This window comes from Mercenaria mercenaria, chromosome 14 (assembly GCF_021730395.1).
Source record: "Mercenaria mercenaria strain notata chromosome 14, MADL_Memer_1, whole genome shotgun sequence".
Taxonomy (NCBI): Eukaryota; Metazoa; Mollusca; class Bivalvia; order Venerida; family Veneridae; genus Mercenaria; species Mercenaria mercenaria.
This window is the reverse complement of record NC_069374.1, coordinates 69,544,346-69,556,778: the sequence shown is the minus strand read 5'-3', so window position 1 is coordinate 69,556,778 and position 12,433 is coordinate 69,544,346. Positions and strand designations below refer to the sequence as shown.

The window sequence follows — 12,433 nt, the reverse complement described above, 5'->3', positions numbered from 1 at the left end:
AAGGTATTCGAAATCAAACTGTTGTTGACATGTTATTGTAGAGTTAGTATAACTTCAGTGGTGAATTTAATGCACAAGAGACGAAGACAGAATCCCAGGTCAAGACTTATTATCTACCTCCGTGCACTAAAAGGTAATTTACAAAGTTCTACGTGACGTTAAATGTCACACTTATAAACCTTGCATGCCTTTGAAACGTGATGACGTCCTACTTTATTTACGGACATTGTATTCCTGTGCTTCGTTTACATATGCAATTTATTGGCTGGAAAGTTTGATAAGAAAAAAAATGAATTAGAAAAGAATGTCATTTCCAGTGTTTTACAATTTTAGGTAAGAAGGATCATGACGGAGAATCTTGACTTCCATTTATTATTTTTATTTTTAGATTTTTTGTTTGAACTTTTCATAGATAATTAGGTATTACTGAATAATGACTGGAGACGTGCATGATAGAGATTCGTAATACAGACTTTTGTTCCGTCAGTTTGTATTTGTTTGAAAAATACAAACTATATTTTGAATTTTCAGTTTTTTAGCTCATCTGATTTTTTGAAAAAAAATGATGAGTTATTGTCATCACTTGAGCGGTTGTCGGCGTCGGCGTCGGTGTCGGCGTCGGCGTCGGCGTCTGCGTCGACGTTGCCTGGTTAAGTTTTATGTTTAGGTCAGCTTTTCTCCTAAACTATCAAAGCTATTGCTTTGAAACTTGGAATACTTGTTCACCATCATAAGCTGACCCTGTATAGCAAGAAACATAACTCCATCTTGCTTTTTGCAAGATTTATGGCCCCTTTTGTACTTAGAAAATATCAGATTTCTTGGTTAAGTTTTATGTTTAGGTCAACTTTTCTCCTAAACTATCAAAGCTATTGCTTTGAAACTTGGAATACTTTTTCACCATCATAAGCAGACCCTGTACATCAAGAAACATAACTCCATCTTGCTTTTTGCAAGATTTATGGCCCCTTTTGGACTTAATAAATCAGTTTTCTTGGTTAAGTTTTATGTTTAGGTCAGCTTTTATCCTAAACTATCAAAGCTATTGCTTTAAAACTTGCAACACTTGTTCATCATCATAAGTTGACCCTGTATAGCAAGAAACATAACTCTGTCCTGCTTTTTGCAAGATTTATGGCCCCTTTTGGACTTAGAAAATATCAGATTTCTTGGTTAAGTTTTATGTTTAGGTCAAGTTTTTCTCTTAAACTATCAAAGCTATTGCTTTGAAACTTGCAACACTTGTTCACCATCATAAGCTGACCCTGTACAGCAAGCAACATAACTCCATCCTGCTTTTTGCAATAATTATTGCCCCTTTTGGACTTAGAAAATCATTTTCTTGGTTGAGTATTATGTTTAAGTCAACTTTTCTCATAAACTATCAAAGCTATTGCTTTAAAACTTGCAACAGTTTTTCACCATCATAAGTGGACACTCTACATCAAGAAACATAACTCTGTCCTGCTTTTTGCAAGAATGATGGCCCTTTTTAGACTTAGAAAATCATGGGTAGGACAATATTTCTATTACACAAAAAAAATCAGATGAGCGTCAGCACCCGCAAGGCGGTGCTCTTGTTTATAGGTATGTAATAAAGATACTGATTCAGCTAGCAGACTAGTACTTGCATAGAGTGAGTCTCGAATCAGCAGCGGCAAGTGTCATGAGTGATAAATTATCAGCGGTCTCAACAACTTTACCATGGATGCACCATTTTACCCAATTCTTGCTCATGAAGCCTCATATCCGTGTCCAGTGACAAAAACAAAACAAGACCAAGACATTTAGTAAAGATAATTTTATTCGTTTGAACTAGAGTCTCTTCAAGTCAAAAGTATAAAATCATAAGACGCCCTATGTGCATTCTGGATATAAAAGATTAAATACAATTATTTACCAAGACCAGCTTGATATTAACATTACCTAACAAAACTGAGCGAACGTAAAGTTCGTTCATCAACTGAAAAGTACACCAATGTGTTGAAACATGAAAAGTAATACATATATAGTATTTCAGTCGTAACTGATGTAACATATTGATGATCTTTTGCATTTGAATATTGTGGACCCGTAGGCCTAATGACAATCGCCATTTTCCGTTCGATTTCGGCATTCTTCGCTTTTTACGTAAATTTAAGTTTATGTTATGTCCGAATGCTGCCGAAAACAGTAAGAAAAAAAACGGAACTTTCGAACGGAACTATCCGATTGTAATTACGGGTAAGCTGCCTTAATTACACATTTTCTAACTACAGTAAAATTCACTGAAGTGAGTATAGGTCAGCTTAAAACTTGAAAATAAACAATATCACTTCATAATCTGACTAAACACACGTACTATATCAGATTTGTAAAAAAGGGCGAACATTTCTTAATACAAGTATATGGCAAAACATCTGTATTTTTTAGGTTTAGACTGTAAGTGGTCTACGCCCTCCCCCATTCTCCTGAAATTCGATTAAAATTGCCATTTTCTATAACGTCGCAAGAAAACGGCAATTTATAATTGAATGTCACACATGCATCTGCATCTCCTAGTCTGCTTCTGTGATAAGAAATGTGTAGTCTGAAGCAGAAAAGTATTGTCCTTTTGGAATTGTCTTCTACTGAGATATAGGTCTGCACGCTTGATAAACCGAAAGTAATGGCGTAACGTCCTTTATCCGAATAACGTATTCGGCGTACATAAATATTTTTTTTATGAATTGATAGCAATCCGTGATTTAATTTATTTCAAGTGCAACGTTAGTTAAGATATGATAATTTTAATCTAGATTGTAAAAAAAAACTGTGTGCGAAAATGCTATGAAAATTGCGATAAATTAAGCACACGAACCTATGTTTTTTTTATTTGCCACATTTTCTAAATATATTCTAAAGTTTTAAAAAAATCGGGGTTTAATCAAATTCTGCATTGTTGAATTTTGATCGGAACATGCAGAACTACCCTCAAACGCACTAGTAATTATATCTATAGTATATACCTGTGTATAAAAAGCGAACTAATAATGTGTATTTGTACATTGCAATGAATCAACAAAAATACGTAAATAGTTTTAATGATATTGTAACATCTGTTTCAACACAAGTCCCCGAGGGCCCTTATTTGTCAACGATTTAAGCCTGAAATTTACACTTTGTAATACTTTTTTTGCTCTGTCATTGTTATATAGCACATATTGTTACATAAACTTTGGAAAAAAAAAACGTGCAATAGGACATCAGAAACTAGTGCATCTGAGACAAAAATATATTTTTGAATAAAGTTATGTCCAGTTAATAGACATTAAAAGTAACTGATCCATGCATAACAGCATGTTTGAGATGGCACAAAATGGTCGGTTGTTTGAGCCGCACGTAGATGAAACTAAAGTACTTTAGTATCACAGGTGATCTTTATTACAGGTTTGAATGTTTCACAGGTGACTCAGTTTCAAGTTTTTCTCTATTACAGGCATGATTGTTCAAAGGAGATCTCCATTCCAGGGTTGATTCACAAGTTATCTGTATCACTTACATATATGATTGGTCACAGGTTTGAATGTTCACATGTGATCTCTATTGTTTGATCGTTCACAAGTAAACTCTATCACATGTAGGTTTAACTGTTCACAGATCATGTTTTTCTCCAAATGGCAAGTTTAGCATACAATGAGTTTGTGTCTCTAAACACGAGTTAACGAACAATAGTACAAAAAAGTAAAATAAATAAATAGATATATTTGTAAACGTTTATTTTTCTTTGTGACGCTGTCCGTTTTCTCCTTAATCATTTGCCACTTTAAAAACTCACGGTGACAAAGCCTTTTCATACAGTATCGTCGACAAATTACATGTATCATTAATTACTGACCAACACAGATGTCAGATTCCATTAGTAAACAGTTTATGTGTTGCTCCCAGTCATTGTTGTACACAAATTGGCCGACAATAATTGCTATCTAGCTGTCTTTAGTATGGTACACACCAACACGAAAATGAGTTTTGTTACAAAAACTCTACAATGTCATACCGTCTTTAAACGGCAAGGTTTTTTTTTTCTTTTTTTTTTTAAAAAAAACCAAAGGTGATTTGCTTCCACAAGTATGTATGCGGAACACTGTATTGAAAATGTACGAAAAGATCTGGGGCTTTTATCTACCTTTTGAAATAGAGGAGCCGATGGTTAAATTGACTTTTGGCAATGCGCAAATTGTAACAGGCATTTCAGCAACGTTTATGTTTGACTCTATGTATATTACACTGAAGTATACACCAAGTCTGTACAACTGTTGCTTCGATTGAAACAGATGACGCTGGTATACTATGCTGCTTCGATTGAGATAGATGGTGCTGGGGTTTCAGTTTCCGTCCGAATCATATCGTTGGTACAGTAACGTACGATGCACGAATCGAGCTGTTGTCGTTGACATAAATTACACAGCATATCAACAAGACCTGCTCGCAGATGTGTCCAGTATGCGTTGTTTCCGCCAAGTGGTTCCGTCACTACAGAATCTGCAAATATAATCAAATACGTTTAATTAAGAACGTTAAGACTAAGTACACTTGGCATGCGCAGTGAAGTTTTTACCATCAGTCCGCGTTACGGCCGCAAATCGGTGTAACGTGCTAACATGGGGTTTACTATGACTGAACATTTTTGTATTTTTTTTGTTTGTTTTTTTCCAAACATTATGCGGAATGTGGAATGCATTGTTTTTGTATGCGTATTTGTTTGTATTTTGGCAAATTATTGTACCCCCCCCCCCCCTCCCCCCACCCCCGAGAAGTCTTGCTGCATTCATAGATTTATAAGGTAAATAAATTTGACTTTCCCTTTTGCTAAAACGGCGTTAACTGCAACAAGTGAACAAGTTTCTGAATGCTCACTGGTGTGGAAGCCATTTGTCAACTCTTATCCTCATTTCTTTGCACGAAACGTACGTGATTTGCATGCATCACATTAACACACAGTGAAGACAATTAAAGCTAGTTGTATGTAACTGTAACCACTAAGCACCTTCAGTTTGAATTAATTGAATATTTATGTTGCGGTTACATAATTATGTACGCAAATTAGCTTTTAACATGTTAAATTTTTAACGTATCAAGCAAATGTGGTAAAGCCAAAACAATTTTCATTATTGTCTCAGGGCTGATTCATATTTCGCCGCAGTGAGAAAGACAGAAAGACAATCAGTGCAAGATCAAATAGCTTTATAAATTAACACAGTTAATCTCTCTCGATAACTATGGCACTCCTAAAAAGCTAAATCATCATAATGTATACATTTGAAGTGCATATGCCCAAAGTCATTCACGGACAGACAGAGAGACAGATAGTACATAAACAATAGGGAAGCAGGATTTCTTTCACTAGACTAGTTAGATTTCTAATATAAAAAGTTTATAATACATGATACACAAACATTAAAAAATAATAGATAATATCCCAGGTGAAGGGTACGACATGTACATACTATTTGTTTTCATGGTATTTTCATTCCGGTCTGATGGCAGTGCATTCATGTTAAAGAGAGAAGAACAGAGATCATTTTATTTTCTGATACAGTGGGCCTACTTCAAGTCAGGTATCGGTGTAACGTAGTTCACATGTGTCATCTTTATGCAAATTTTATTAATAAAATAACATGTTTTCTAGCCCTTGACACATTTACCGAAACTTAAAATTCAGGTCGTGACAAATTAATACAACAATACCTAATTAGCATGAATATAGTCCCATTATGTATATTATTCATGTTTAACCTAATGTAATGAACTATTTTATCAGAAAAAAACATCGCTGTTCGGGCTAATATGAAAAAAACAAATATACAAAATGTATGTCTTTTGAAACTGAAGACAATTCCGTTGTATTGATCTATAATATTTGTGTACGTTTAACAGGGTTTCATTGAAATGAGTCGTACATTGAAATAAACAAGAGCACCGCCTACGGGTGCCATCGCTCGTCTGCAGGTGCTGGACAATATGTAAGAAAAGAGTTATAGTTTAGATTTTCTAGGTAAAAAAGGGCCATATTTCTGACAAAATGCAGGTTAGAGTTATGGCTCTTGACCTACATTATTCCCTAATGATGATAAACAAATGTGCAAAGTTTCAAAGCTGAAGCTCTTATAGTTTTGGCGAAAAGGAGGACCTAAACAAAAAAAATAAACTCAAATTTTCTATGTACAAAACGGGCCATAATTCTGACAAAATGCAGGTTAGAGTTATGGTTCTTGACCTACATTGTCCCCTAAAGATGATAAACAAATGTGCAAAGTTTCAGAGCATAAATTTTGCATAACTTTTTAACAAAAATAAGATATTGAACTTCGAAGGAAGTTTAGATAAATATTTTGCTATCCTGGTTCGGTTGCACAAATAAATTTGTACATTAAACGGACGCGCCAAACTTGAAATTAACACTATTATCATTATGGAATTGTTTTTGCTATCCGAGTCAGCGTTCATTTCAAAGCTACTAGGCCTGATCCAAGTTCTTTTCATAGGGGCAGAATTAGCATTTTGAATAGCCTCGGACAATTTAATGATAAGAAACATTATACCCTTAGCTACAAAGGAACATCTGAAAATCGTTAATGATCATTTTATTAAGCTTGTGTTCGAGTCCCGTATCAGCCAAGCCGCCTTGTCATTAAACTTAAGTTAATGCATATGGTTGCTGGATTCTGTCGTTTCAGCCACGTGGTGTGCTGGTGCATTTTAAGATCGCCAACAACTAGTGCGCCAATGCGACAATGAGTCTGAACAGCGCCAGTACGCACAAACGACAAACTAGTGCGCCCATAAACTTGCGCCAATATGAAAGTACTGTATTTGTTGAATTAGTGCGCTAGTTTGTCGGTTTGAACGAAATGGCAGCAATCAACTTGTACTCTATACAAATGTCATTACACAATGCAGTCTTTTTAAAACTTGCACAGCGGAACATCCATGTTTTAAAGCAACGCGTTCTATAAAGACCTCTTAGAATTTAATAAAGTACGAAATTCTATCGGAATAATAGCGAGTTACTTCAGTCTAAGTGCACTGTACTGAAATTCTTACATAAATTATACGTCACATTATACGGGCAATTATTCATGTTGTGTAAATGATAAATATTTGTTTTCAGCTCGTGCCACGTGTTTCTATACTTTGTTTTCGTATCATGAATAGGCTTAAAATAAGTTTTTATCGTGTCACTATTTTAGTCGTGCTCTACGATACATTTTTCATTTAAAATTTCAGGAAAAAGTTATATATTACGTGGCGGCCTTGAGACAGAATGTGTGCAAGAGCCTTTTCACACATAAGCTAAAACTGAAATGCATTACATTTTCACATATACGCCGATGAAATAGAAAAGAGTACATACACGAATTGACTTCCTATTTTGGGTTACCAAAAATTGCGTCCAAAAATGTGAAAAAGGTAATGTTTACCCTTATATTTGTCGATCTTTCTTTGGACATTAATGTGAAAATACGCAAAATAAAATAGTCCAAGATCAACACTTTCTAATTCTCGAAAGTCAACTCTCTTTTATTTCATTCTCCAACGGCTGTGTGATTATACATCAACAATAACGTATCATAACCCACATTTAAGGAAATTTCAACGACACATTCTACCAAATTTTAGCGTGTATGTGGAAACCCTTAGTCGATTCAAAAACAAAAAACAAAAAAGCGGCTTCGATTCGAGCTCGTTCTTGTTTAGTGTGTATGCAAAGCAAATGCAGAAGAGAGTACAACATGTACATACTTCATACGATTTACAACATAAAGAAACAGCAGCGAAACTTTATCAAGAAAATAAATAATATATTTAACAATCATCGTATCAATCACTGTCAATCACGGCTGTGAGTTACACAACGCTACATCAAACAAAACAACAATTAATGAAAAACAAGGAGAAGATTAAGATGAAAATACAACATCGGAGTAAATCACAACACCCTCTGAGCCGCACCATGAGAAAACCAATATAGTGGATCTGCGACCAGCACGGATCCAGACCAGCCTGTGCATCCGCGCAGTCTGGTCAGGATCCATGCTGTTCGCTTTTAAAGCCTACTATAATAAGAGAAACCGTTAGCAAACAGCATGGAACCTGACCAGACTGCGCGGATGCGCAGGCTGGTCTGGATCTATGCTGGTCGCAAAGCCACTATGTTGGTTTTCTCATGGCACGGCTCATCTTATTTACGTATGATGTTTACCATCTATGCGAAACGTTTGAACAATATCTTCTGACACATTTTCGCTTTTTTCTGATCCTACATAATTCACAGATCATATCCATTAGCTGTCCACGAATTATGTCTGAAAATCATAAATAATTCCCGATGTGTCTACAAAGAACATCCTAAAACTGTTCAAAAGCTGAAATTATATATTATCTTGCATTATGACAATGGCCCAGGCTTGCCACATCAATTACATATAGAATTCCGTTTTGCCTTTCCCGTAAATATTTCTTTGTATGAAAACATATCAGTAAACCAATTATTACGTCAGTAAAGTATGTCTAAAATCACCAATAGTATGAGACTATACGTTTATGTCAGAAAATACAAAATGACAAATATCATAAGCTCAAGCCTTTAGCGGCTAGGTATGTCTAAAATCACCAATAGTTTGACACTATGTCTAAAATCACCAGTAGTATGACACTATGTCTAAAATCGCCTATAATATAACAGTATGTCTAAAATCGCCAATAGTATGACACTATGTCTAAAATCGCTAATAGTATGACACTATGTCTAAAATCGCCAATAGTATGACACTATGTCTAAAATCACCAATAATATGACACTATGTCTAAACAAGAAATATCTTTAAAAATGATGGTCGACGAATTGTAATAAGGAAAGAAGTTTATGAATTTTTCATCTAACATTTATCTTTCATCTAACATTTTTCAAATTGCAAAACTAAACACCACATTTTAACAATTTAAATGGTTCTCTTTTAATTTTTCGCAAAGGTTTCGTAGGGTTGCAATTTTGTTTCGTTTATCCTTAGACGAATAATTACAGCAGTTGTTTGGTGAAGATTCATGAAGCGGTTCATGAGAAGAGGTCATTAAACGTGTTCAGTGTATTTTTAGCTAAATTGGTCCCTATCCCCATTTGTAACAAAATAGCAGGAGACCTTACGATATTGTTACACATCAAGTTTGATAGAAATCCATTACATTTTAGTGGTTAATGCGAAGAAAGGCATATCTACTTTTAGCTATAGTGGTCCCTAATAGTGCCCAAGTTCCTACATAAATAAATTTGGAAGAGGACCTTGTAATGATGCTCCAGACCAAGTATGACAAAGATCCACCAAGCTGTTCATGAGACGCTGTATCAAGGCATTTCTAGTTTTAGCTCTAGCAGCCCCTAAAAGGGGTTAAATGTCCTAGCTGAACCAAGTTGGCTGCGGGCCTAATAAATATGCTACAAATCAAGTTTGATTAGAATACATGAGAAAAAATCAATTAAAGGATTTTTTTATTTATTATTTTTATTTATTTCTAAAATAGGCCAACTGATCCCGCTTTAACAAATGAATATTCGCTATTCATGAATCTTTGGACAATGACGTCACACCTATAAAAAAGTGAAGGTCAAGCAAAACATACAATTGTAATTACTTCAATTTTTCTGTTTCATACGCAAAGTTTGACCGTAGTCATATCACATAGATAAACTGTATGCAGCGTACTTTCATTTCAGTGTAATGAGATTCAGTCATTATATAGCATATATATAATAAAACAGATTTCAACTTAGTTCAATATTTGCATACCATACTAAAGAAAAATATTCATATATAATAAATCAGTTAAATAATTTATAACAAATATATCAAAGCAAACAAGTACTCATTTTAATATGCAATCTGAATAAGTCACAAAAGCAAGAAACCTTTTCATATACAGACGACAATTGTAACAAGGAATATCTTTTAAAAAGCACTTCTCTACATAAAAGACTCTTATCACACCCTTATTCATGTGATACGCAGACCGTATTCAGCTCTTTCTTTAATTTGATATATGTTGGTATTTGAACAGGTTTTTATCATATTTATTAAACTTACTTATCATTTTGAGATATATCAATATTCTTGCTAAATATACTGAGCCAAAGTTAGCTTTAAAACTGTGAACAGCGTCGTATAGGATAAAACGCTTTGTCTACATTTAACTCAGCGTAGCACAATCAACAGAGTAAAAGAAATTGACACTCTCGTCCAATCAGGCAGAGTGTTGCATAAATCTTCCATTTTGATAAATTATCTATAATGCGTTATCAAGTAGTTTGATTTGTAAACTGGAGTCACGTGGCATAGGTAACGAAAACGAATTTAGACGGCGTCGCCGAAAAAACAATAGTACGCCACTATGTGTATTATGTCAGAAAATACCAAATGACATATCATAAGCTCAAACGTTTAGCAACTGCCTCGTGGCTTATGTATTCCATATGCTTAGACAGTTCTGTCTGATCATCACGAAAATGCCATGACGCAAGTTTATAAAATATATTTTCGTACAGTGAAAACTGAGCGAGAGAAAATCCTGTGGCATATAAATTGAAGCATAAACTAGTAGTATGTAATAAAATTTTGCAGTCGTTTGCTTCATTGTATGGACTTCTTTAAAAACTTCGGCGGCTCTCACCATCTGTTTATGTGCAAAAAAGCCCGCTACTAATTTATGAACAAACACAGGACTTCAGAAATTATGCTGAACAGGCCAAAGGTACGGAGCAATAAATCGCCAAATATAATTTACGGTCTGATCCCTAAATGCGAACACCACACTCTCCCCCATCTTCTCATTAAATTCTTACCTCTCTTTATTTCTGTTGTCTGAGACTGTAACGTTGTTGTTTCTGTATTTACATCACCAAATATTGACATCCCTGCACTTGGGTGAAAATCTGGTCTTTGGCGGCTTTGAAATGTCTCCAATCCTCGGTTTATCGAATTAGCATGTGCATGCGGAACATGCTCATTTCTATCGTAAATTGATAACGCATTAATTATCCTTTGTCTTAGACCATCGTCCGAGCTTGTTATCGGGTGATTTGTCGTGGTTGGTGGTTTGCTTAACCCACTGTCTATTACCTGAATATCTCTTAATACATCCAAGGGCTCGGTGACCAAATTTTGAGAAAGTTTAGTGAACTTATCTGTTATAGAACTTATTTTATCTACAAGAGCTTTCAGCGAGAAAATATCCTGCACAGTGGATGCATTCTCACTAAGAAAGCCGCTTTTTTCTACAATATCCTTCACGAAAATCTTCAACACTTCACGCTGAATATCTATATCTGGTATGTTTTCTATGTACTCAACCTGCTTGTCCAGTATCTGATCGTTGTCCAAACTATCATTAGATCCTAGCATATCTATTCCAATAAGGTGCTGTCTAATTAAAAGCAGATCGTTTTCGTCACGAATTACGGGTCGACGTTCTTCCAGTAATATTAGCAAGGTGTTTTTCTCGGTCTGCTGCAGCCCATCTCCTATCGATCTACCTGATGCCATGCTTGGTCGCTGTACGACGTGTAAAGGGTGACTGTGTTCGTGCGCATGCGTTACCAAAGGGGATTTTCTCATATCAAAGCGTCTTAACGTACCCGGTCTTCGATGGAAATTAACTGGGGGACGATAAACCAGAGGACGGGCTATCGGTTGGGACAAAGCCGGTTGTATTACATTACGATTCTGTAATGTTTGGTAATTCCTCCTGAATGCAGGTGGTTGTTGAAACGCGTGCCTCTGTATAAAACGCGGCCTCCCACGCCGCGGAATTCCTCTGTTAGCTGTTTGGGTGGGTGACCTAATTCTTGAACGAAACCTAGCCATTGTCCGACCCCCTAGATTTGTTTGACTATGATATGTCCGATCAGTTGCAGCGGATGCACTGGAATGAAGTCCGTACACAAAGGATATCTGCAGTAACACACCCACAGCTGCCGTAATGTAAAATAATTCCATATTTTTTATTTTATTTCTAAATTGTTTACATTAAATTCCATTCAGCAGATACATTATTAATTCCACTCAATGCGAAATCAGCTGCTGTCAGATTTCCTGTCAACTCGCGTATGAATGTACCTAAAACCAACCAGAGCACACATCTGTCGTATATTTTATGACCCTACACATTATAGAACAAAATGTTACAAATTTATAAACTTCCGTGATTTGATAAATGCACTAAAAAGTTGCTAAATCATATATTTACGTTATCTGAAGTCCATATCGAGGTCAATGCTTGGTCGCGACGTTACGTTTATATGCGTGGTTAATGTTAAATTGATAGGCGTTACTCACCGCTGTTAATGAATCGTAAACTGAAGCATGTTATCTTGCTATAAGCAATTACTTTGACTGATCAGTTTATATAAACAGCACGTTAACGT

The 12,433-nt window shown here is 35.4% G+C and overlaps 1 protein-coding gene across 1 annotated transcript; it reads right to left on the bottom strand.

The window, feature by feature from the left end:
- Positions 1-3,217: 3,217 nt before the first annotated feature.
- On the bottom strand, positions 3,218-12,379 carry LOC123527687 (uncharacterized). The gene is made up of 2 exons (XM_045307303.2): positions 10,853-12,379; positions 3,218-4,500 (listed from the first exon to the last, which is right to left on the bottom strand). Exons 1-2 carry the CDS (start codon positions 12,003-12,005, stop codon positions 4,307-4,309), a joined length of 1,347 nt encoding a protein of 448 aa, XP_045163238.2. The 5' UTR covers positions 12,006-12,379; the 3' UTR covers positions 3,218-4,306.
- Positions 12,380-12,433: the final 54 nt, after the last annotated feature.

Bases quoted from the DNA above. Each gene is read 5' to 3' on its own strand.
- LOC123527687 (XM_045307303.2), bottom strand. From the start codon at position 12,005: ATGGAATTATTTTACATTACGGCAGCTGTGGGTGTGTTACTGCAGATA. The intron at 4,501-10,852 runs GTAAGAATTTAA...TTATATTTGCAG, and splicing joins GACAACAGAAATAAAGAGAG to ATTCTGTAGTGACGGAACCA.